The sequence below is a fragment of the Pectinophora gossypiella genome, chromosome 11 (genome assembly GCF_024362695.1).
Source record: "Pectinophora gossypiella chromosome 11, ilPecGoss1.1, whole genome shotgun sequence".
In the NCBI taxonomy this organism is placed as follows: domain Eukaryota; kingdom Metazoa; phylum Arthropoda; class Insecta; order Lepidoptera; family Gelechiidae; genus Pectinophora; species Pectinophora gossypiella.
The window spans coordinates 14445453-14472786 of record NC_065414.1 but is presented as its reverse complement, the minus strand read 5'-3'; the positions used below and the strand labels follow the sequence as shown (position 1 = coordinate 14472786).

The following is a 27334-nucleotide window of genomic DNA, read 5'->3' as shown; positions in this document are numbered from 1 at the left end:
TGGATAACTACCGAGTACATGAACTCTCACACAGGACCGGAAACGATGGCGTGGAAGAGAGGAGGCCTATACCCAGCAGTGGGTGGATACAGGCTGAGTAGATAGATAGATAGACATGAACTCTAACAAAAAGAAATACAAACGAATCTACTTGCGCTTATATGATTACTCGTACTTATCTCGCTGTAGTGCAGATGTTAAAATATCTTTCAAATCGTTCTGCCAAACATTCTACTCGAGCAGCGTATGACAAACAGGGCACATGTCCCCAAATGCACCCTTAACACATCAAGTGACTTTTTGGTATGACTAAGGCTGAAATATAACAACCCATTCCGGGTTTTATGGGTTTGCCACGACACTGTAGCGCCTCTGGAATATTGGCGGAGGCACGAGTGGACGGTTTCCATGCAATCTTGCGTAAGCGAGTTGCTTCACTGTTGGGACGAGTGCACGGCAGCTCCAACAGCATCCTGAATGCGATCGCCGATAAATACGATTCACACTTAACGTGCCACCTGATTGGGATGGCGGACGGATTTAAATCCGAATAACGTCCACTTTATTTTGTAAACTAACTTAGTATAAATTTTTGTTACAAACCCTATGGATCTTATATGTTGTCCAAATAAACAATTTTTGAATTTGAATTTTGAATTTAATTATCTTCCTTATTTACCAGGTCAATTGCAAGTTATTCCGTGTAATAAATTGGTAAATTCAATTTTGCCTTTCATTATAAAATTTTGAACAAACAGAATGGAAAGGGCACCCATTCAATGAAACGACTGAAAGAGCCAGTATCAAGAGAATTTTTAATTGAATCAAATCACGTATAGCCTAAGAACCAGCGGTCTCCAGACCTTTGTTATATTATCATCATCATCACTAATTTAAGAGCCATGTTCTTATCGGTGTAGCATTTTTCATGCTACTTTTTTAGGAAAAAATAGGGCAGTGGTTTCCCTCTTGCCTTCCGCCCTGCAGTACTCTGTCTGACGCGAATGGGATAGCCCCCAGAGTAGTCTATTTAAAAGCCGTAGGACTGCTGTCCTCCGCCTCTGAATAGTACTGATAGTTACTGCTACCCTCTGTCAGGTTCCAGGTTACAGTCCTTGCGACTTGCCTCTTCCGTCCTGCAGTGCCATACCGATGGCGCCCGTCTCCACCTCTGCAATCATTGAGGTATTCACCCGTATCTCTGGACAAGGGTTCTACGTTATACCCAGTAGGAACATTACGCTGAGGAAGGCAAATGGGAAACCATTGCCCTATTTTTTTCCTAAAATAGTTGCACGGAGAATGAATGCTACATCGACAAGAGCGTGGCTCTTAAATTAGTGATGTGGTGCGACTTTTGGGAGGTCATTTAGGTACTTATTATGTTCCTTTTTTTTGTACGAGTTCTGTAGCAAGTTAGGAACCCTCAAATGATGCGTGCAAACAGCATGATTTGGCAGTGTTTGTTTGCGAAATTCCCGTTCCAAGTTTGCACTCTCAGACCAGTTGTCTTAAATTTTGTACCGGGTGGAGCCCTAAGCGGTTCCCATTTATCCAGCCAAATTGTTAATGCCATCTGAGGTAAATCTACAATACTTAAATAACAAAATATAAGCACACGACTATATCCTAATTGGGGTAGTCACAGGTACATCCATCGAAAGATGAACTAAGTACCTACACCTCAGCGAGCTTTCTGTTAGACCAACGTGATAGGTGATGAGCAGTATCGCTGTCTATACTAATGGTCGAGCCAACTGTGTTAGTGAAAACTGCACTTAATATAGAATAATAACTCAATGGCGCAAATCCGGTGTTTACCGGGTGAGAGCCTTCAGCGCTCCCCATTTGTCCGGCCAAGTAGTTAATGTCATCTGCGGCAAATATACAATAAGTCACGTCAAAAAAAAAAGCTAATCCGGTACCGGGGTTCAAATCGGCGCTCCCTGTTTGAGAAGCAAGCCGGTACAAAAAGTCAGCCAAAGTAAAAAAAAAAACAGATCTAGAAAGACTTAAGATTTAATTTCATTGTTTTTTTTGTTGTTGTTCACAGCTCAGAGGTTCTTGGCTCGAAGGTGACGTATATGTGGTCAGTGGACCGTAAGACCAGGTCGGAAACGAGAGCTGGTCTCCAACCCTTGGTACGAGGAAGCAGCTTGAAGTTGCGACAGACTTCGCACAGTATACTCTTCATCTCCAACATGGCAAAACGTTGACCTATAGAAGAACAAAGTATATTAAATAAAAGAAATACTTAATGTTAGACAGAAAAGATTCGATCGATCTAATCTCGACTGAGACGTCACTATGCTAATCTACGACTAATGAACATCACAACACTAGCTGACGCACTTTGACAGAACAATTTTTTACAGCGCTATGAAGCTGTTGTAAAATGATATATTTATTGAAATAAAATCTTTTTTTTTATTTTATAATATTTTTTTTTTGCTGCTTGTTTTCCCGGGCATGTCGTAAAAACCGACAGAGGGATTGCGGCCTCTAACATGATGGACTAATGTTATGGGCGATAGGCTGATCCCTTATCACCATAAGGTTCATCATATCCATCTTAGGACTTCGTATCAACAGTGGCTGCAAGTTGTTTTTGATTACTTGTGGCTCTGCCCACCCCATTTGGGATTACGGGCGTGAGTTTATGTATGTATGTATGTATTGAAATAAAATCACTAATTGTACTGAACCGGTCGTTCTGTTTAATAATACACATATAAATCATTCCCATACTCCTTAAAAGGGTGGGCAGAGCCACAAGTATTGAGGGACTTTTCAGACTACGTTTCTCAAAAACAATACAGATGATGCTGTGGTGTTGTACAGATTTCTCTTTGTTAAACCTTCTCATTTCATGGATAACAGACATATGCATCTTTTATAGAATAGAATAGAATAGAAATAGTTTATTATGAAAGGACGCCACACACAAAAAGAAAGACAACAATATCATATCTTATTTCCACTAAAACAATTACAAAAAAGCAAGAAGGATGTTAGTCGAAATGATCATAAGGTGGTGGTGGACGTCCTGAGATAAAAGGGCCTCACTCAGCACAAGTCGCGGCGCGAACCACGACGCTGATATTATGTGGACCCTATTGGGTGACGCACGAACATCGCGTTCCATAAACATGTGTTAATGGTGTAAATACATTATAATATAATACCAAATTACTTTAATAGAAATAGTGTACATAAACAAATATTATCGCAAAGATGTAGGTATTATACATAAATACTTAAGGTTAGAACGAAAAAAAAAATAAAGTTATTAATGTTTATCTTTGTTTGTTGGTATAAATGATGACCATTTTTAGTACCCCCTCTCGGACATAATTTAGTCTTCAATTGTATGGCGTCAGACGTCACACACACAGATGCGCGTGTACGATAACTCCCGACGACCCGATTACCCTAGCCATAAAGGCAGCCAATCAGCTCGCGACACCAAACACTTCAGGCCCCCTGATACCGACCCCGCCGGCGCTCGACGACTTCCCTCAATCAGCGCTTATCGCTATCGACTCACTAGGGTCGATTAATTCTGTTGTCTTAACCGTTGTACCGGGTGAGAGCCTTCAGCGCTCCCCATTTGTCCGGCCAAGTAGTTAATGCCATCTGCGGCAAATCTACAATAAGTCACGTCAAGAACAACAAAAAAAGAGCACGAGTCTATTGTCATTTACCGGGCGCTCCAGGACTTGTGCAGCGTGATCCAAACAGAAATTCAAACTCATAATCTCGAATTCAGTGGTTCACAGCCTGACCTGGGCTTCAAACACGTGAACTAAAAAAAATTAAGACTAATTTAACCAGGATTAAACGGGGAAGCTAACAAATGAATGTTCTTATAATTAATTATGTTTGAAAGTGTGACAGGAGATACTTTCTGACAGTAAGAATCTCGTTAGAAAAATGTTTTTGTCGAAATGTCGAGCGGAAACTGTTTTTCTGTTGGAAATTAATGAATTTTTCCGAGAAACGTCTTCATCCCGGGCATGTCACAAATTCGAAAATATCTTTATTCAGTAGAATAACATAGTTACAGTTTGAATCGTCATTTTTTCCATAACAAACGTCTCATCTGTCTAAAACCATTGCATCTTCTCACAACTTGTATACCTATAGTAGGTACCTATAATATGTTATAATTACATCTTTTATACTCGAATTGCAACTTTGATGTTATATTTCCTTATGCATTCATTGTGATTCTGTCGCACGCCACAACCTCGGCTTCTTTACAATTTATATAAACAACTTCAACAGGAACCCGACCCGATCCCCTGTCGGTTTTCACGACATATCCGGGAAGATAACCCGCTGATAGCGGTCCATGCTTATTGTTCGAAAATAGCCCACACATGGTGTTAGCACCCCCCAGGCACTTCATACAAACAACCTCGTTTTGTTGAAAATCTGTGTTTCCCGCTGGGTAAATTTTCTGAACCCTGGCCTTTTTTGTTTACATAGGTATACCTTTATGTTTACCAACTAAATATTACTGTGTGTATATTTTAACGTTGTAAATGTATATGAAAACACCGTGAAAACACCGTGCCAAACACCAAATGATGTTTTCCGTGCCGTGGAAAACATCGTGGGTGTCCTCACGATGTTTTCCTTATTCGCTTTCCCGAGAAATTCGTATGTGTGTTCGTGTGTATCCTGTATTGGGCTGGTTTTCCCTTCGCGGGTTCGAAAGGCAGTCGCTTCTTGTACCTGTGAAATGTTCATGTGAGGTAAGCGGACCCTGTGAAAACGGTATAAAGCTGATGATGAAACTCACCTATACAATTCCTGGGTCCTGCACTGAAGGGCACATAAGCATAGTTATGTCGCGTGGTTCCGTTCAGGAATCTCTCAGGTTTAAAGACGTCGGGTTCAGGGTATATCTCAGGCCTGCGATGGACATCGTAAATATGTACCGCCACTTCAGAGTTCTTCGGTACCATAATATCTCCTAAAATATTAAATTTAAATGTTACAAAAATTGCGTTCTATCACTAAAACTTTCTTCTTCTATCGTGTAGGTTGTGAGGTGGAGTAACAACCTCATCAATCCTAGTGTCAGGGTCATTATTGAGCCGCCAAAGGCCCCTGACATGGCTCATGTAACGACTACTTACTTACATCAGTAAGTAAAAACTAAAACTTTCTAAAGTGTACGTGGGTGTGCGTGTGCGTGTGCGTGTGCGTGTGCGTGTGCGTGTGCGTGTGCGTGTGCGTGTGCGTGTGCGTGTGCGTGTGTGTGCGTGCGTACGTGCGTGCGTGCGTGTGTGTGTGTGTGCAAAGAAGGAAAAGGTTCAAGTCACCCCGGACACTTCACACAAAACACCTCGTTTTACACAGACACTACACATTGACGTTATCGTACACGCGCAACTGTCTGTGTCGTCTGACGCCTATACGATTGAAGACTATAGTAAGGCCGAGGGGGGTGAGGTGAAGCTAGCTCAGCCGCTGGTGGGAGCGGAGAGTTGCCGTTCTATACGTAGTATTCCTTATTCTATGGTGTAACTATGTAATAAAAATATGTTTAACTTTCTAGTCGACTCGACATACCCAGCATGAAGTCCTCGGTAATCGTCCTCGCGATGAAGGGGACGCTGGGGTACAACCGTAAGGTCTCTTTGATGACCGCCTCCAGGTATTTCAGCTCTCCCAGGTCCGTCATGGTCGGTACACGAGACCCCACCACCCTCTCAATTTCTTCACGTACTCGTTCCTGGGAAATATGGGAAAAGTGGAAAGATAAATTATTGATTTACCCTCCTGTGGGTTGTGAGGTGAATTACCAACCTCATCAACCCTAGTGTCAGACTTATTATTGAGTCGCCAAAGACCCCTGATATGGCTCATGTAACGACTACTTACTTACATCAGTAAGTAGTAACCGGGACTGAAGGCTTAACGTGCCAATCAATCAAGACAATCAGATGATCAGCCTGTAATGTCCTAACCAAACTAGGGATCACAAAGTCAAGATGGGCGGACGAATACTTCGAGCCGTACAGGATGGAGTGCGGGGTGAGGCAGGGGGGGATAACCTCTCCCAAGCTCTTCAACCTGTATGTGGATGCGTTGGTCCGGGAGCTCAGCAGCATGCGTGTCGGCTGCCACATCGGCGGCGTGTGCGTCAACATTATCAGCTACGCGGACGACATGGTGCTGCTGGCGCCCTCGGTCAGTGCGATGCGAGCTTTACTCGGTGTGTGTGAATCGTACGCTGTCTCGCATGGTTTACGGTACAATACCAGAAAGTCGGAGTACATGGTCTTTAAGGCCGGCAGTAAGTGTCCTGAAGTTGTGCCCCCCATAAGGCTCTATAATAAGCCTCTGGACAGAGTGTACTCTTTTAAATATCTCGGACACATCGTTACTGACGGCCTTAGAGACGATGATGACATTGAGAGGGAGCGTAGGGCGCTGTCGGTCAGGGCGAATATGTTGGTACATAGGTTTGGACGCTGCTCGGATGCAGTTAAAATAACCCTTTTTAGGGCCTACTGTACGTCCTTTTATGCCCACACCCTATTCCCGCACCCTATGGACCAATTATACCAAGAAGGCCTACAGTGCCCTAAGAATTCAATATTATAACGCATTCAGGCGGTTCTTGCGGCTGCCGCGTTTCTGCAGTGCATCGGCAATGTTTGCGCTAGCGGATATCGACAGCTTTGAAGCTATTGTACGCAAGAAGTCAGCATCATTGATGCGCAGACTGCGCGACAGCAGCAACAGCGTCCTGAGGGCGGTAGCCGACAGTGGGGATTGTCCACTGATCGGCTGTATGATTAATAGAACCTTATCGATATTTAAGATAATTTACTAACATAGTTCTTAAGTTTGTTACTAACCAAATGGATCTAGTTGTTCGATAAATTTTATTTGTGTTTTTTTTTTAAGTGATTTTTGTGATATGTCCTCACCGGGATTCGAACCCGGGGCCACCGGATCGTGAGCCTAACGTTCAATCACTGGACCACCGAGGTCGTTAATAAGTTTTAAATGTTATAAAAAACTACCCCTACAAAAGAAAAATCGTCAAAATCGGACCTGTCCCTGGAAATTAGAAGTTAGTAAGCTCCGGCTTGTGTGTGTTGTGTTGTTGACTCTACTATTCTCACTTCATATAGATCCTGGGCTCGAATCCCGCGTGGGTACAGTAAGACGATCCGTACTTCGGAAGGCACGTTAAGCCGTAGGTCTCGGTTACTACTTACTGATGTCAGTACGTAGACGTTACATGAGCCATGTCAGGAGAATCTGGCGGCTCAATAGTAACCCTGACAGCAGGGTTGATGAGTTTGGTAATCCACCTCACAACCCACACGATAGAAGAAGAATAAAATTAAAAACATCCTGAGTGGTGCAAATGAATATTTCGATCAAATAATGATGCTTTAGGGCTACTAAGTAATTGGATGCCGTCTTTGTACAGAATCAGAAAAGTAAGTACTTTAAATCCTTTTTCCATTCGAATAAAAAATATCAGTTTTATTTATTTGATCGAAATATTTATTTGGGCCACTTAAGATGTTTCTGATTTTAAATGATATAAAAAAATACCAGTACAAAAGAAAAAATCATCAAAACCGAACCTAGCCCTAGCTGGTTAAAAGTGAAGCCCTTCATTGACTCCACTTTATGGACGTGTAGATAGATTTATGTAAGTATTTAATCATTTTGACAGTGTTATATTATTGGTAACAGTAAAAAAAATAGTAAGTACTTACTTAAATAAAATAGTAATATTGTGTTTAAATAGTGAAATTTGTATAAATTACAGACACATTTCTTAATATTTCTGCCTTCTCAGAGATTTATTATTTCACTAAATAGTATAAATTTTGTGTAGACCCTAGTAGGTCACTCACAGCGTGTGTAGAGTCGATTGCTTGGGGTGTCGGCAGATGCCATCCACGAATTTGAAAACAGAATTCGGATTCGGTAGGTTCTAAATATTGTGTACCGTGTAAACTGATTCCTGGGAGGTTAAAAATGCCACACCAAAGCAATTCATTTAAAAAACGAATATTGCTATTTGGCATTTGTTTGCATTGGGCACTTATATGCGTAAATGTCAAATTGCAATATTGCTTTTTTAGATGAATTCAAAATTCAAAAATATTTGTTCTTCAAAATTGCCTTACATAGCGCTTTTTGAATGTCAAAAATTAAATTACATTAGTATGTAACTAGCTGTAAATTGCTTATATGTGTCCTTTTTTAAGCCCAGAGCTTCAAAGCAATAAGTACGCCCATTTGTGCTGTAGTTACACGTTTTATGTTCTGTTTGTATGCAATAAAGTGCATTCGATTTTATTTTTGATTGTTCTCTGCCCGGCGACGTAATAAACGCGTAAAAAGTACAAAAAGTGTATCTGACGTGACAACACGTCAACAAAGGCTTCGACGGAGAGCATTAATCGAATATACAGCCTTTGTTCGTTATGAAAAGGTCCGCGTAACAGGCAAATACATAGTTAATAACTTTTATTTTACACATCTGTTTATTTGTCGTATCTATTATGTATAATTTAACCCCTTGGCTATTTACCTTTGACTAATACTTTCATATTTTTCGTAATCCCTTAATTCATATATTTTCTTCATAATTATATTTGCTTATTTTCTTATTTATTGTAAGTAAATCCCGACACTTTTTGTTGGCACGATAGTTCAAAGTATTTATAAGCGTAACTTAGGTACTGGCAGAATATCTGTTGCTAAGAGTGGTATTTCTACTATCCTTCGCAACAACATGCTGAGTCAGTCCCTTTTCCCTGGCAGTGTATTTTTGATTTGTATACTTATCTTTATCTTCTCTACTATTGTACTGCACTGTTTTGGGAATAAAGTTATTCTATTCTATTCTAACAAAATCTATAATAATGTAATCTATTATTACTGATATTAATAAAAACAGAACAGAATAATTATAAGTAAGTAGTTGTGTTTAGGCAACTACTTATAGATATGAATACAGTATGCTGGTGAGGAGTGAGTATGTGTAGGTATATATACTCACTCCTCGCCAGCATACTACAGCATAATACTACTATAATCTCGTTATTAACTTCGGCCACTACCGCCACGTCATGAGAAATGACAAATACAAGGTAATCCAGCTCATCATCCAGGGGAAGATCAAGTTCAAATCCAAAAATGTCTTTATTCAGTTGATAATTCAGTTACACTTCGAATCGTCCAGTTTTATATAACGACCGTCTTATCCGCCTAAAACTACTGCAGTAGTTCTTCTCATAACCTACTCGTACACCAGAATGTAAGTGACATCGTAACGAAAACTTTGAGGGATGATTCACGTGGATTGAGTTGATATCAAGTGGAATATTTTCGTCACTAAAGTATGGAACTGAAAATAATAAAAAGAAAAACACTAAAATTTTCATGAATTTTCTGACAGGAAATTCCACTTGATATCAACACAGAATCATGGTCTGAATCATTCCTCTCAGTATTCGTTACGGTGTCACTAACACCCATACCTAGGTACTTGTATGGCTACATGTATGTACTTGTACCGGGTGTAAGAGACATCGTAACGAATACTGAGGGGGATGACTCTGCTCAAGTGGAATTTGCCATCGCAATAGTAGAGAATTGAAAATAATAAAAAAAAAATCGTGAATTTTGCGTCGGAAAATTCCACTTAATATTAACTCAGAATCATGGTCAGAATCATCCCCCTAAGTATTTGTTATGATGTCACTAACACCTTGTATAGCCGGGGAAGAAGAGAAAGAAGCTGCAAGAAAAACCTTGGCATCGGGCCCTCCTAGACGTTCTTTAAAAGAAAAACATAAAATGATGATGATGATGATGGTGTGATCCAGCCGACTTCGGCTACGGCGACTGCTTCAACTAAGACGTTCATGTGCTCGCATATGGCTTACCCAATCTTATTGGAAAAGATCCTCGCACATAGCGGGCATAAAATATTGTTATACAATAGTAATTTTAATCACCTTCACCCTGACACCAGGGTTGATGCGGTTGGTAATTCACCTCACAACCCACACGATAGAAGAAGAAGAATCCCATACATTCATATCATCTAAATAATCACTAAGCTTCTAATAACTATTCAGTTTGGTATCATGAGGAAGAAGACGGGGGTGAGGTCGTGGTGAGGAGACCGAGAATGACTTAAGTACATTGACCAAATTGGAGATGTCCTTAGAAAAGGTTTAATACGATCTACTCTGAACCGGCGTGCGTGTATGAAGCGATTGATGAATGTGGAGGAAGCAAGAGAAGTGTGTCAGGATCGAAGCAAATGGAATTCTATAGTCTCGGCTTACCCCGGTGGGAAATAGGCGTGAGTTTATGTATGTATGTATGTTTGGTATCGTAGCGTTATGTAGCATAACTTGAGACTAAGTTTGTAAGATGTCTTACCTGAACTTCTTCATGGTCAGCGAGGAGCATCAGACCAAATGTGAGGGCTGTGGCTGTTGTGTCGTGACCCTGTAACCGGAAACACAAAGATTTCTTTATTAATATGGAGATCATATTGGTCTTCTTCTTCTATCGTGTGAGTTGTGATGTGAGATCGCTGATCGTTGATCAGTCTCAGTACCCCTGGGGGGTTTAAAAGGCCACATCGAAGCAGTTCAGGATGGCAATTTGACATTTGCGCATATAAAAGTAAGTGCGCAATGCACACAAATGTCAAATTGTAATATCGTTTTTTTTAAATAAATGTATTGCTACGATGTGGCCTTTTTAACCCCCCTGGTGTCAAGGTTAGACTACTCACAGATGCCAGTAGTCGTTATACGAGCCGTGTAAGGTCTTTGGCGATTTAATAATAACTTTTCTAATATTTATCCTCACAGACGATGCCCTGAGCCGAGGTTCGCCCCCAACTGGGCACCCTCAGGCCTGTTGTCTTAAACGTTGTACCGGGTGGGAGCCTTCAGCGATCCCCATTTGTCCGCCCAAGTAGTTAATGCAAGGCAAATCTACAATAAGTCACGTCAAAAAAAAATCTCTTACGTGGCTACATAGTTTATCATGCGATGTTGTAACTCTGACTACCCCAATTGTGAATATAAGTATTACATTCACAAACTCACACCCGGGACAGCCATAAGTAATCAAAGACAACTTGCAGTAACTGTTGAAACGAAATCCTAAGGTGGATTAAATGAATTAACAGATGGATTATCAGTGTTGCCCTCAATTTTCACTGAACCCTGGCCTTTTTTGGTGAGCTGCGGCACCCATATAAGTACCTTTATGTTTTCCAACAAAATATTAATGTGTGTATATTAATGTTGTAAAATATGTATATGTGTGTCGTAGGTTTTACCTAAATAAACTATTTTATTATAATTTTATTAAGCATTACTTTTCAATTGAAGGACAATTTGTAACATTACCACAAACGTAACATAACACAACACCGTGACATAATATCGTGAGGAAACCCACATTCCCGAGAAGTGCATTTTCGGAGGTATGTGACCTCACTTGTATTGGGCAGGTTTTCCCTTCGAGGGTCCAACAAGTAGTCGCTTCTATAAAAAACCTGACCTGGCAAATATTTAGGTTAGGTAAGCGGACCCTGTGAAAAACGGGATAATGCCAGGCAGATGATGATGATTACCTCAAACATAAAAGTGTTGACTTCTTCTCTAATCCCCGCTAAGTCTATCTCCCCTTTACTCTCAGCTTCTAACAAGAGATCCAGCATTGCCATCCGTTTCTTCTTTCCCACTGCATCTTCTGTCTCATCACACGCACCATTCTGCGTCCTTTGCTTTTTTCTTTCCAAAATTACTTCATCGGCGAAAGAATGTACTTTGTTCAGTATTTTATCGTACTTTTGGAATATTGCTGTGCGTTGGAAAATGAAGTCGTTATGGAGCCAGAACTTCGTAACTCGTTCGACTAGAAGAGTACCCATTTGGAGTATGGCTTGTTTGTATTCCACAGAGGCTGTCGATTTGTCCTGGTCTAATTGAGTTCCCATTGCCGTCTCTGTAAAATACATATTTTTTTAACAATTTTCACTTCATCCGACTGAAGTGAAGCGATGCCCTAAAATCAATAAAGAATAATACGGCTTATATAACGTTAAAATACGTACGAATACAATAATACGTAAAGTAATACGTTAGAATTTATTAAAAACATCATAGAAGGAAAGCTAGAAGGAAATAGAGGAAGGGGAAGACCAAGAAGAGCATACATGGAACAGATTAAAGAAAAGGTTAACATCGTGTCTTATAGGGAAGTCAAGGAATTGGCCTTTGATAGACTGGAATGGAAAATGCTTCACCTACAAGAGAGTGGCTCTTCAATTGATGATGATAGAACGTTAACTCTCCGCCCGCACCAATTCATAAGCCAACATAAGCTCACGAAGTTACGAGTAAGTATATCCAATGGAGTAGAGGTAAATCCGCAAGAAGAAATAAATACTACAGCCACACGTCACCGAGCTTTCTGTTAGACCAACGTGATAGGTGAGCCGTATCGCCTGTGTCGTCTATAACATCGTCGAGCCAACGTCAGGACCACCTATGTAGTATCACACATCTTGCACAAACACTGCAGGTCAGATGAATCAACAACTCATTGGTGCAAGTCCAGTACGGAGGTTCGAACCGGCACTGAGAAGCAAAACTGCTCTAAATGGCGAACTAATTTGACTGTTCTTTTACAGAAGAATAGCGACGAAGGTGTATGCACCTTATGCTAGATCTGGCAACACTAGAAGGTGCTGATTAGTGATGTGCGGTAGTCTGTAGTCGTTACATGAGCCATGTCAGTGCTCAGTGATAACCCTGACACCTGGGTTGATAAGGTTAGGATTCCACCTCACAACCCACACGATAAGAAGTGATGTGCGGTTTCCGGTAATGTTCGAAGTGGAAGAGTTCCTGGGCGGTTAAAATGGCCACATCGAAGCAATTTCTAAGATAGCAATATTGCTATTTGACATTTGTTTACATTGCGCACTTAATTTTATATGCACAAATGTCTTATTGCAATATTGCTTTGTTAGATACCTAAATTGCTTCGATTACTTCTGTTGTAAAAAACTTTTCAATAGTAAGAACATTAGCTGCTTTATTTTTTTCAAATTGTTCTTTCTTGTATTCTAATCCTATCTGCCTAGATACTAAAGCTCTTTTTTTGGTGCTGGTAGTTACCGCATATGGCGTAGAGAGTGACGTCACTAATGAGAGGAAAGAGGTCGTGTTCCCTCCTGCCGGCCTGTCGCAGGTAGCGCACGAGGTTGGTGCTCTTCTCTTCCAAGACTGGAGTGAAATTCTTCAAGATGTTGAAATGGAACGTCGGCGTGAGGATCTTGCGGCGACTGTGCCATTTTCTACCTAGAAATGTATCATTATTAACCTAGTCAGTCCGCGAAACAATAGCTTACTACAGCATTTTTTTTGACGTGACTAATTGTAAGTTTGCCGCAAATGGCATTAACTACTTACACATATTTATTGAACACGATGTTCGTGCGTCACCCAACAGGGTCCACATAATATCAGCGTCGTGGTTCATGCCGCGACTTGTGCTGAGTGAGGCCCTTTTATCTGAGGACGTCCACCACAACCTTATGATCATTTCGACAAACATTCGTCTTGCTTTTTTGTAATTGTTTAGGGGGATATGATGTTCTCGTCTGTTTTTTTGTGTGTGGCGCCCTTTTATATTAAACTAAGTAAGTATTTCTATTCTATACTTGGGCGGAATTTACTACAGCCTCTGTGGTCTAGAATATTGGGCTCACGATCGATTCCGGATGGAGACGTCGAAATTACTTTGTGACCTGTTCAGCTGTCTTTTGTTTGGTAAGAACATTACATTGAATCAACCTTTCACGTTTACAAACTTTCGCATTTAAAATATTAGTAGAATTCTAGGGCTCTACGATAAATAGATCGAAGCCAGAATTATTTGTCGCGTCTAACTCGACAGCGTATGCCATGCCGCAAGGGCAGATAATAGACTAGTTTCCAACTAGTCAAATTTGTTATTTTTTACTAAACGTCAAAACACAAAATTACTATGGAATTTTACGAAAAACAACCTGTGACGACATAGAAAAAGTGACAAAATGTCGCACTTATTATTAATTTTTTCTTTATTAAAATTCATAAATAAATTAAAAAGTAAAAAGAACAGGTTTTTTGTCACCTTTAGATCTGTCTTTATTTAATAATCTGAATTTCATAATTTATCAAGATATACCCAATTATCAAGATTATCAAGATTACCTGTGCTCAAAAGCAGGCCCGTTCCCAGCCATGGTTCCAGAAACGAGTAGGCTAGGCTTTTGGATATGTTCTTGGAGTGAGATAGTATTACCTGCGGGTAAAAATAAAGTGTATTTAAGACAAATATTTCATTTTATTAACACACAAAAACACTTTATTGCACATAAACAGAACAAGAACTACCATAAATTACACCAGGGGGTTAAAAAGGCCACATCGGAGCAATTCATCTAAAAAAGCAATATTGCTTTTTGACATTTGTTTGCATTGCGCACTTACTTTTATATGCGCAAATGTCAAATTGCAATATTGATTTTTTAGATGAATTGCTCCGATGTGGCCTTTTTAACCCCCCAGAACAATAGATACAAGTTGAGGGACTCGCAATAACGTAAGTATCTACAAGATTCTTGTAGGCAACCTATTAACCATATCTGATGCCAGTAACGACCTCCGTGGTCCAGTGGTTGAGCGTTGGGATCACTATCCGGAGGTCCCGGGTCCCGGTGGGGACACATCACTAAAATCACTTTGTGATCCCTAGTTTGGTTAGGACATTACAGGCTGATCACCTGATTGTCCGAAAGTAAGATGATCCGTGCTTCGGCAGACACGTTAAGCCGTTGGTCCCGGTTACTACTTTGCTTGTATCGCAGGGGCCATATTACGATTTCGTATAATAGGGTTAGATATGTTAGGACAGCCTCTGTGGTCTAGTTAACAGCCTCCGTGGTCTAGTGGTTAGAGCGTTAGGCTCACGATCTGGAGGTCCGGGTTCGATTCCCGATGGGGACATTGTCGAAATCACTTTGTGAGACTGTCCTTTGTTTGGTAAGGACTTTTCAGGCTTGTATCACCTGATTGTCCGAAAAAATAAGATGATTCCGTGCTTCGGAGGGCACGTTAAGCTGTTGGTCCCGGCTATTAGCTGTAAAAAACACCTCCACCAACCCGCAGTGGAGCAGCGTGGTGGAGTATGCTCCATACCACCTCCGGTTGATTGAGGGGAGGCCTGTGCCCAGCAGTGGGGCGTATATAGGCAGTTTATGATACTTTTGCAATGGAAATTCCACTTGATATTAACCCAGAATAAGAAGCAGAATCATTCCCCTCAGTATTCGTTAATATATGTCACTTACAGCCTCGGGTGAGAGTCTTAGCGCTCCCCATTTGTCCGGCCAAGTAGTTTATGAATAGGGAGACTTCCCTATTCATCCATAGGGAAGGCCCGTGCCCCAGCAGTGGGGACGTTAATGGGGTGATGATGATGATGATGACATTAGTCAGTAATTCACTACATTCAATAATAAAATTTACGTCCTTCAAATGTTGGATATACCAATTTAATGGTAACACTTACGTCATCAATGGGCTAGCAATGACGGCTTGTCATAGGATTGAGCATACCTGGTTTTATTATACCATTAAGTTACTCTTTTATTTACAACTCACCTCAATATCGTTAGGGTTATGAACGTGTAGTATTCTTCTTTTCAAAATTCTGACGACGTATCGATCCCCGTAGAACTTAGCAAATTTTCTCTGTAGTTCAAACAACTTGCCTGAAAATAAATGCTCCATTAGCAAAGGTTTTGTTTACACAAAAGCTGGCGAAGTGCGAGTCGGATTCGCGCACCGAGGGTTCCGTACAAACTTGTACATAAAAAGTTTGTTCATCACAGTGATCGTGGCTGGAACATTTTTAATGTGATAAGGAGTCCTTTTTTCCTTTTGAGGTACGGAATTCTAAAACCGAATCCTTTAAGAGGCTTAGAGCCTAGAGCTTAGAGGCTAAGAACCTATACAGTGATGCACAATAATTTGAACACGCATCTTCAAAACAAGCTTCTCGTACCTAATACTTACTTAATACATGGTGTTAGTGACACCGTAACGATGATACAGACCATGATTCTAAGTTGATATCAAGTGGATTTTTTATTTTGACGTGACTTTTTGTAGATTTGCCGCAGATGGCATAAACTACTTGGCCGGACAAATGGGGAGCGCTGAGGGCTCTCACCCGAGGCTGTAAGTGACATATATTAACGAATACTGAGGGTAATGATTCTGCTTATTATTCTGGGTTAATATCAAGGGGAATTTCCATTGCAAAAGTATCATAAACTGCCTATATACGCCCCACTGCTGGGCACAGGCCTCCCCTCAATCAACCGGAGGGGGTATGGAGCATACTCCACCACGCTGCTCCACCGCGGGTTGGTGGAGGTGTTTTTTACAGCTAATAGCCGGGACCAACGGCTTAACGTGCCCTCCGAAGCACGGAATCATCTTATTTTTTCGGACAATCAGGTGATACAAGCCTGAAAAGTCCTTACCAAACAAAGGACAGTCTCACAAAGTGATTTCGACAATGTCCCCATCGGGAATCGAACCCGGACCTCCAGATCGTGAGCCTAACGCTCTAACCACTAGACCAAGGAGGCTGTTATAATTGATAATAATTTAAAACATCAAAAAAAACACGAATTTTGCGACGGAAAATTCCACTTGATATTGACTCCGAATCATAAGCTGAATCATTCCCGTCGGTATTCGTTACCTCCGGCCAAGTAGTTAATGCCATCTGCGGCAAATCTACAATAAGTCAAAAAAAAGAAAAGGTATTCATTACGATGTCACTAACACCTGTAATAACCTTCATTGTACTTACGAGGGTTAGAGCCTATAAATTCGAGGATCGAACCCACCACGGGTCTCTTTGGCCCTGGCAACTTGTCTAAAGGATGCCCCTCTCTGATCACTGTCCATATAAGCCCCAACAATACTAATGCCAGTATAATAGACCAAAACATTTTTCAGTCTTTAATAGTAATTTCTATAGAAGAATCGAAGATAAATCGTCTTCTAACTTGACGCGGCAAAAGATCTGAAACAATAATAAAAGTATAATTTTAGTAGGTAATCATAAGTATTGACCCGGACATTTCATACAAACAACCTCGTTTTACACAGACACTACACACATTGACATTATCGTACACACGCATCTGTGTGTGTGACGTCTGACGCGTTACGATTCAAGAAACTATGTTCGAGGGGGCGTGAGGTAGCCTAGCTCATGCTGGTGGGGGGCAGAAAGTTGCCGTTCTATACGGAGTATTATTCCTTATTCTATGGTACATAAACAGCCTATATACGCCCCACTGCTGGGCACAGGCCTCCCCTCAATCAACCGGAGGGACAGCCTCCGTGGTTAGAGCGTTAGGCTCACGATCTGGAGGTCCGGGTTCGATTCCCGATGGGGACATTGTCGAAATCACTTTATGAGACGGTCCTTTGTTTTAAGCACTTTTCAGGCTTGAATCACCTGATTGTCCGAAAAAGTAAGATGATTCCGTGTTTCGGAGGGCACGTTAAGCCGTTGGTCCCGGCTATTAGCCGTAAAAATACCTCCACCAACCCGCAGTGGAGCAGCGTGGTGGAGTATGCTCCATACTCCCTCTGGTTGATTCTATGGTATTGACATCAAACACTTTAAAACATAAATAAATATCAGTAAAGGAAAACATCGTGAGAAAACCCACATTCCCGAGAAATGCATTTTCGGAGGTATGTAACCTAACCTGTATTGGGCTGGTTTTCCCTTCGCGGATTGGAAAGTCAGACAGGCAGTCGCTTCTGTAAAAAACGGACCTGTCAAATCTTCAGGTTAGATAAGTGGACCCTGTGTAAAACGGGATAATGCTAGGGTGATGATGACTACGTATAGAACGGCAACTCTCCGCTCCCCACTAGCGTCAGGATTGCCTAAAGAGCAACGCGGGAAGGAATAGACGTACGCAGACGTTTCCCTCTGCGAACCTATAGGTCTCCAAGACAGGTAGTTCTATAAAGTCTAGTTTTATTAAGTAGTTTTATTGAAGGCAAGAGGGAAACCACTGCCCTAGTTTTCCCTAAAAAGTAACATGGAGAGGAATGCTACACTGACAATGGCGTGACTCTTACATTAGTGATGATGATTAATTTTATTTATTACTTACTTATGAAAATAATATAAAAAAATATGTTTTTTGTTGTTCAGTGCAGCGTTATTGTTACTCAGTTCATCTTATAATGAATGTGTCTACGACTAGCCCATTTGGTATATAGTAGTGAGATTACGTTTTGTTGTTATGTGTGATATACTTAACATAACATACGTAGCATCACGCCTGTATACCGAAGGGGTAGGTAGAGGTGTGTAGTAGACACCCATCGCCAGCTATGTTTAACTCGCATGTGATAGGGGACGAGCCTATTGACATTAACCGGTCACTGATTCTGGAAACCACGTGATATCAATTATCTATGATCCAAATATGAGTTTAAGCTCCTAAGCAAAAATCTCATAGAGCCCGAGGCAGGATTCGAACAGGCAGGAGTCACGAGTTCCCCGAAAAGATTATCACAGATTTTGAAGCAGCATCAAAAATAATATCGAAATATTAATTAAGTAAGAAAGGATGATAGATGAAGGACGGCGGTCTTAGACAGAGATAAGCGTCGACTCTCCAAGCAGTCAACTTAATTACTTTTTCGTCGCGATTTAGACCTTGTCCGATGGAATCTCCGAAAACTATTGATTTACCACTACCGTAGATACCTACAGCGCGCGATACAAAAAAATGCGGCGAAAACTTGACGCTTATTTAGCTATACATTCGTACACAGCGGTGTATATATTTAATAAAACCGTGTCAAATTAGGAAAGTACGCATCGTCTTATTACGTATGTTAGCACGTGGTGCTTTGTAACGCGGTCCGGTTATACTGCGACTCGGAGTTAATGTATTTTAAACTAAAATAATAGTTTCGGTGGGTTTTACTGCAAAAAATTAAAATGTTTATACTAAGATGACATGCACAATGTCATAACTTATTAGAAATATAATGAACATTCGTATTTTTTCGCTTTGAGCTTCTATTTTTGCAAGTTTTTACCACGTACTTCCCCATGTTGCCAGTTCGGCGCCTAATCGCGCATTGAGGTAAAGTACTGTCAACGTCGCTATATTAACAGTAACTTTGTGTCCCACATTTTGAGCGGTGATGATGTAAGTACGGTAATAGTAAATCTATGCCGAAAAGGAAAAACTGTGCTAACAGAATAAACTTGGTACATTTATTTGCAAAAAGAAACGACTATTCTGAACTACGCTGGCAATAGGGTAAATTTTTAATAAACGGCGAAACACGAAAGTACTATGGAACTTTTAGTAGAAATTTTATGAAAAAGCAACCTGTGACGTTTTAGAAAAACTTGTCAAAATGTCGCACTTATTATTATATTTTTCTTTATTAAAATTCATAAATAACTTAAATAAAGAAAAGAAAAAACGTTTTTTGCCACCACACGTTTTTAAATAGTACTTACCTAATCAGAATTTCATAATTTATCTTTGAACTAGGAACTTTTCTCAATACACCACAAGAACAAGACGCTAATTACGAAGGCTACAGCCGAAGGACTAGAAACAACCAAAACTTTTTGCAATAAATGTAATTAAAATAATTACAATAATTTCTTATTACGTAGTAAAGGAGTGCGACTTGATCGAAGTGAGAATCAAAAGTGCCTTGTAACACGCTGCCGTTTTATTTTTTAAATAAAATAATCCAAACCTGAGTTACGAGGGTTCAAAAAATCGGCAAAATGTTTCGAGAAAAAATCTCGTCCTGGCAGATATCACCGCCGCGCCACCCAAGGACTTCTTCAATCACTACCTGTGCACAGCCCCTTCCAGATCCAAAACACTAAAGCTACACTAGAGCACGGTACCAGGAAAAAATAAATCAAGTAGAGACGTGTCAACAGCTCCGAATTTAGGGCACGAGATAAAGCAGTGTCCTATATTTTAGAAGAGCAATATAGCCCGCAAGTATCGATCCATCAAGTCTACTCTTTTTTACCACCACCATAGCATAAAGAGTGTTGGCATCCCCAACAAAATTATATTTCATATTTTAAGTATGGCAATACTGGCCTGCTTCTGAATCTAGAATCTTACTAACGTGTATCATGTTTTAAAACTTTATAATATAAAAATTAATAAAAGTGCAGTCAACAACACTGTCCAGCTGTGTTATTCCGTATTCCATCAAGCAGAGCATCGCCAACACCTAGAAGCCCACAAAGAGTAACTAGGTACGTGTAGAACGGACACTCCTCCCCGCACCAATCGTACCACCACCAGCTTTTTTTTTTATCGTGACTTATTGTAGATTTGCCGCGGATGGCATTAACTACTTGGTCGGACAAAGTTTACTGAACTAATTAATTGCATCTCCACCACTTAACCTAGGTTTAACTTTATTGCAAATTATTAGCATGTTTTGATGAACAATCACCATGAAAAAGAAATATAGTTATAGGCGCAACAAAGGCTCGCCGGCGCGGGCAATTACTTTGAGATCAAATATTCGAACCAAACGAAATAACATCGGCGTCCAATTTAAAAATTCGAACATATAAACTAAACTGATAAAAAATAAAAACGAACTGTCCTCGCGCAGCCTTCACGATTTAAGACTAAACAACCTAAAAAAAAAAACAAAGTACGAGGGGGTGAGGAAAACCTAGCTCAGTGGGGAGCGGGGAGTTGCCGTTATATACGTAGTATTATTCCTTATTCTATGCCGGTTCCGTAGTTTAAAGAGAAGGACAATGGACAATTAAGTTAGAAGATAATTAATTATCTGCCTACAGTGAACGAGATATCGCGTGACTTAGGTGCATTATAAGGTCTCATGGTTCGGGCTCTAAACAACTGAATTTATGTTCAGATGATAAACGAAGTATTATATTGTAAATAAATGCATCAAGTAAGTAGTAAAACATCGTGAGGAAACCCATATACCCGAGAAGAGGGTTATTTCACTTACATTTACGTAACCCAACATCAGAAGTATAAGCTCACGACAATTTTCCCAAGTGGGCTAGACAGAAGTGCATCCATCGCAAGATAAACTAAGTACCTATCCACGCTTCACCGAGCTTTCTGTTACATCAACGTGATAGGTGGTTACGATTCATACATGTATGCACACCCACTCACACACACACATACACACCAACATACCTAACACAGGGCCGTGTCGCAGGTTCTAAGTTGGTATACAGTAAATTTTAATAACCTAGTGTGAATGCTAAGAAAACGAAGTGTAAATATTCAATTTGTTTTACCTAATGCAGAGAAAGTAAATAATAACTGTTATCATGAAGCTGCTGTCACCTCTTACGTTGCTGTGCCCTTGCAGGGCGTCACATGTACCTAATACCATGTATGTAACACTTAACTGCTTGTGACTTTGCAATGAATAAATTAATATGAATATGAAATTAACTATTAATTAATTAATTAGTTATTAAATTAATTATCGTATCGGGAGGTGAAGGTTTTGGCGATTACTCCACCGACAAGAGCGCAGCTCTTAAGTAGAGAGAGAGATGATATTAACGGATGAAAAACTAAATTATGTTGAAAACACTGTTTTCTTAAGAATTACTATAGATTCAAACTTCAATGGGGCCCGCATATTGTATCAATAGCGGGCAAGCTAAGTTCAACAGCATAAGCCGTCAGAAGGATCCGACAACTCACAGATGTATACCCATTGCTAAGTAGATTTGTCTTGTTTGTCTACTTGTCTTTTGTCTAGTAGAAAACAACTTACGGTATTTTGCTGTGGGACCGAGCTGTTGATGTAGAAACTATTTTAATCATCCAGAAAAGAGCAGTTTTATAGTCTCTACCCCGGAAATGAGCTTTAAGGAAGAAAGCCTTAAGGTGAAGGAAACAAATATAGAAAGAAAAAAAGTTGATTCGACGCATCTAATTTGATTAACATTTTACAGAAGAAATATTGACACTCAGACGAAGCGTTTTCAACCCATTTGAAAAGTTAAACGAAATTCATACTCGAAATTTTTATTCAGTAGGTAACACAGTTACACTTTGAATCGTCGTTTTTTACATAACGAACGTCTCATCCGCCGAAAACTACTGCAGTATAGCCGGGAAAAAGAAGCTGCAAGAAAAACCTTGGCACAGGACCTAGACGTTCTTTAAAAAAAAAACCATAAAATATTTGTTATACAATTTAGTAATTTGGCATCCTAATATCAGTTCCCAGACAGTTAATCCTATGTATTCATGTCATGAAAATAATCACTAACCTTTTTACAAAGGTTCCGTTTAAAAATAAATACTGAATGTCAATGGGAATTTTATTGTAATTTATACATGGCCTCTTAAAAGATTTAAAGAAAAGAAAGAAAAAATATTTATTCGACATACTTATTGTTTTAACATAATTAACATAAAATAATACAGTTATGGATGTATGCCGAAACGGATTTAGTGGTCTTATGCAATTGACTGACATGTAAAGCAGGTTTAATTTTATTCTGGTTATTTTAAACAAGTCTTATTCCAAGGAATTTTATAATTAAGATAAAAATAATGGCTAATAGATACCTACTTCGATAAACAAACGGTTTTATATGTAGATATAATTGTTATAATGTATTTAATATATTGCACCTCTTTTTATTCTTCCGCAGTTACTCTAGTACTACCTCTGGGTTGGCTGGAAGAGATCTCTCTTAGAGATAAGTCCACCCTTGTAAACGTCCACTTCTTGTTTGTGATGTAACTAGTTGTTAAGTGCAATAAAGTTTATTTATTTACAAAATACTAACTTTATGTTCTCCTTCTGTCGTGGGATTGTGAGGTGTACCAAACTCTTTAACCCCAGGGGTCAGGGTTATTATTGGGCCTTTCGGAAAATAAGGTGGTCAGCCTAACCAAACTAATGTCCTTACCAAACTAGAGATCACAAAGTGATTTTTTAATATGTCCACCGGGATTCGAACCCGGGCCCAACGCTCCTTTTTCTTTTTTTTTTCGCTCAACCACAAGGTTACGGAGGCCGTTTCTATAACCTCACCTGATGGAAAATTTACAGGATACACAACACTAGTATTAAGTAAATAAAAATAACACATTGAGACAGTTACGTCTTAGTTTAACACTGTTAAACACAACACATTACAATTTAAGATTTAAGTAATTTATATATATCACGCTAGTACTTTATCTATTTTTTAAAAATGATTCACTATAACTTTATCGTTATCATAATTGATTTTATCACTTCCGTGAAACTCAGAGCACAGAATTAAAACTTGCGCGACCGTTGCTAGAGGCGCCCTGTTCATTTGTAAACACAATATTAGTCATAAATGTAGACAAAAATATTATTATGTATATAATGTATATAATATATAATTATGTGTAATTATTAGTCAAGATTCGCGTATAATCGTCGTTATCATTATTATGGGTACTTTTTATACCTGTACCACGCCCGTAATTTCTGTCGGGGTGGACCGCGACAAGCCACAAAAAGACAGCTCGCAGCTCACTCGAGCTCATTCCACCATCCCCCTTTTATATTCAGTCTTCCAGTCGGGATCCAGGTGGATATCCCAACTGTTCGCACAAAGCGCTTCGCATCGTCCTTCATTATGAGCATTGCTAAGGAGTGGAAATCTCTGCCGTCTTCTGAATTTCCGAATGCACATAACCCGGGTGCTTTCAAAGCCAGAGTGAACACCTTCTGGGCGAGCGAGCTCCATCTTAGGCCTCGTCAATGCCCTCGGGCAAGTCTGGGGCCAACAGCAAACCCAACAAAGGTAAAAAAGCCTATGTTGACAATGGAGTCGTTAAATGTGATGAAACAGACTGATTACCAGCCCATATCATCATCTCCCTAGCGTTATCCCGTTTTCACGGGGCTTCCCATAACTTGAAGATTTGACAGGTAAGATTTTTTACAGAAGCGAATGCCTGTCTGACCTTCGAACCCGAAGGAAAGTAAAAATTCAAGTTCAAAAATATCTTTATTCAGTAGGTAACATAGTTACACTTTGAATCGTAATTTTTTTACTAAACAAACGTCTCATCCGCCTAAAACTACTGCAGCTTCTCACAACCTGTATAGCCGGGGAAAAGAAGCTGCAAGAAAAACCTCGGCACACGGCCCTAGACGTTCTTTTAAAAATAAACATAAAATATTATTATAAGTACTTAAGTATAATTTATTAATTTGGCTGCGTAATATCAACTTTCAGTTAATCCCATGCATTAATATCTTCTAGATAATCACTAATCTTATAATAACCTTTTTTTTTTAAGTCATAATACCGTCCATTTGTGTCATAAATAAATAAAATGAAATAAAAATACATATAGTTTATATGTAGATACTAATTTTGGCGACAATTTAAAGCTCTATACAGGGTGTTAGTGACATCGTAACGAAAACTTTAAGGGATGATTTAGGCCATGATTCTGAGTTGATATCAAGTGGAATTTTCCGTCGCAAAAGTATGGAACGGAAAATAATTTAAAAAAAAACATAAATTTTCCGGCAGGAAATTCCACTTTATATCAACTCAGAATCATGGTCTGAATCATCCCCCTCAGTATTCGTTACGGTGTCACTAACACCCATACCTACTTGTATAGCTACCTGTATGTACTGGTAAGGGGCGTAAGTGACATCGTAACGAATACTAAGGGGCTGATTTACCACATTATTCTGTGTTAATATCAAGTGGAATTTTCAATCGCAAAAGTATAGAATTAAAGATAATTAAAAAAATCTAAAAAAATCATGAATTTGCGACGGAAAATTCCACTTGATATTAACTCAGAATCATGGTCTGAATCATCCCCCTCAGTATTCGTTACGATGTCACTAACACCCTGTATATTATGCCTTCAAAACAAATACTTAGATAATGTAAAACAAGTTTATCTTAGGTAAAATGTTGAATTACGTTGAAAATCAAATAATCGATTTCGTTAAGTAGGTAATTAATGGCTATTACTTTATCAATGCTTATGCCTAAGTACCTATCTGTCTGTCTGCCTCCGGGCGACTCTCGGACGTAATCCTCCGATAAAACATCGCCGTGAGTCAAGGTACAGACCGGACACTTCAAATAAAAATCTCGTAGGTACTTACCGTGCGCCACCTTACCAGGTGCCTGCGAGGGAGACAGACAGTTCACGCGCACTTACACCTTCGCTCTAAGCTTGTTTCGGTGCAGGGCGGAGAGCGTGCATTCTATACGTTGTATTATTACTTAATCTATGGTTAAGTTTCATTACGGAAGAAGAAAAAAATAATTTTAAATATCACCTGTTGTAAGGAATGCAATCCCGATCTCGCAGATTCGCGATCTCGCGAGATCTCTTCTAATTTTTCGGGATTAATCCCAAAGTATAACATGACGCGATCCCGTTCGAATTTGACGGGATTGGGCGAATCTCCTTCAATTTGTACTTTTTGTTTTCCAAAGAACACTTTATTATATAGTTAGTAATATTGAAAAATAAAGGTTATCTTTCGAAAAATATTTGGTTTTACTTAACCTCACTATCACATACAAGCAGTTTTCATCATTTTCAGCCGTCCTAACTTACATTTTTTATGAACTAGACAAGGTCCCAAAAATTTCGTGGGATTGATATTTCTAATCCCGCGGGATCTCGAATTTGTGATCTCGAGTCGGGATTGCATTCCCTACCTGTGGTATACCGGCTTGCGTCTCAATCGGGAAGCGACGGTTCGAACCCCGGTACCGGATTTGCATTTGAGATAGCAGTTTTCACAAACACAGTTACCTCAACCATTATAGACTGCGAAGCGGCTCACCTATCACGTTGGTCTAACAGAAATACCGGTGAGGTGTGGGCACTTAGGTCATCTCGCGATGGATGTACCTCTGAGTACCCCAACTCAAATTCAAATTCAAAAATATCTTTATTCAGTAGGTAACATAGTTACACTTTGAATCGTCAATTTTTACATAACGAACGTCACATCCGCCTAAACTGCAATCGGGATATGATCGTAATAAGATTAGGATGTTTCTGCAATCGGGGCTACTGATCTACTAATTCGAATAGGTTTTATCTGACTATAAACAATGTTCCAAATAAATCCCGTTTTCACAGGGTTTAGACAGATCCGGTTTTTCACAGAAGTGATTATATCTAATAGCTACCTAAGAGGTACTAGGAAAAGATAAAGTTATAACGATTACGATAAGTACCAATAATCAATCATACTTCGCAGAATTTTTATAAGGAAACTAACGTTAAAAATACATGAAAAACATTAAATAACAAACTTACCTACATATCAGCAAATATCCAATTAATTGATTCGAAACCTAATAAAAGAGTAAACTTTATGATAACGTGAGTAAGTCTTTGTAAATATTACGTATTTCATATCATTATAACACTTGAGATGTGTGTTGTGAGTGATCCAAGGTTATCGACTAACCACTCCTACCTACCTGCTACAACACGTTATGCTCTAAACGATGCATCATATTATAGCGATAGTACCACTAAACAAAGCATAGGTTACTGGTTACAAAAGAAGTTAATAAAACCCAGTTTATTCATAAACTAGTAAGCTATATTAAACGTTAATTGTCGCTCCGTAGAGTGTCATTTATGAATGTAGGAAAGATAATAACAATAGGCTAGTTTCCAACTAGTCAAATCAGTTACTTTTTACTAAACGTCAAAACACGAAATTACTATGGAATTTGTATGAAAAAGCACTCTGTGACGTCATAGAAAAACGTGACAAAATGTCGGACTTATTAGTACGTTTTTCTTGATTAAAATTCATAAATAAGTTTAATAGAAAAAAGAAAATGTTTTTCGTTAGTTTTAGATGTGTCTTTATTTAGTAATCAGAATTTCATAATTTATCTTGAACCTAGTACACGACCCTATTCATGTTCGGCTTGTGAACTGTTTTGTGTTATTTTACGAGTTCAGTATCAAGAAGATTCGATTATTTCGCCCAGAAACAATGAGAGACTTCCAACTAATATTAAATGGCGATGACCGCTGTACATATTTTTCTTCGTTTAACAGTCTAATCACTACATACTATAAAACAAAGTCGCCTTTTCTTATTTATATACACTTCTCATCAAAAAAATC

At 39.4% G+C, this 27334-nt stretch overlaps 1 protein-coding gene across 2 annotated transcripts; it reads right to left on the bottom strand.

Annotated features, from left to right (window-relative positions):
* Nucleotides 1–2003: 2003 nt before the first annotated feature.
* On the bottom strand, nucleotides 2004–26650 carry LOC126370870 (cytochrome P450 4C1-like). 2 transcript variants are annotated; one of them, XM_050015982.1, is made up of 10 exons: nucleotides 26504–26650; nucleotides 16966–17181; nucleotides 15744–15853; nucleotides 14292–14382; nucleotides 13212–13394; nucleotides 11660–12033; nucleotides 10447–10515; nucleotides 5584–5746; nucleotides 4808–4981; nucleotides 2004–2217 (listed from the first exon to the last, which is right to left on the bottom strand). In XM_050015982.1, the coding sequence occupies exons 2-10, from the start codon at nucleotides 17105–17107 to the stop codon at nucleotides 2048–2050; spliced, it is 1476 nt and encodes a 491-aa protein (XP_049871939.1). In that variant the 5' UTR covers nucleotides 17108–17181; nucleotides 26504–26650; the 3' UTR covers nucleotides 2004–2047. The 2 variants fall into 2 exon arrangements, with proteins under 2 accessions (XP_049871939.1, XP_049871940.1); XM_050015983.1 differs by lacking the exon at nucleotides 26504–26650 and adding an exon at nucleotides 23244–23471.
* Between the last annotated feature and the right edge of the window lie 684 nt (nucleotides 26651–27334).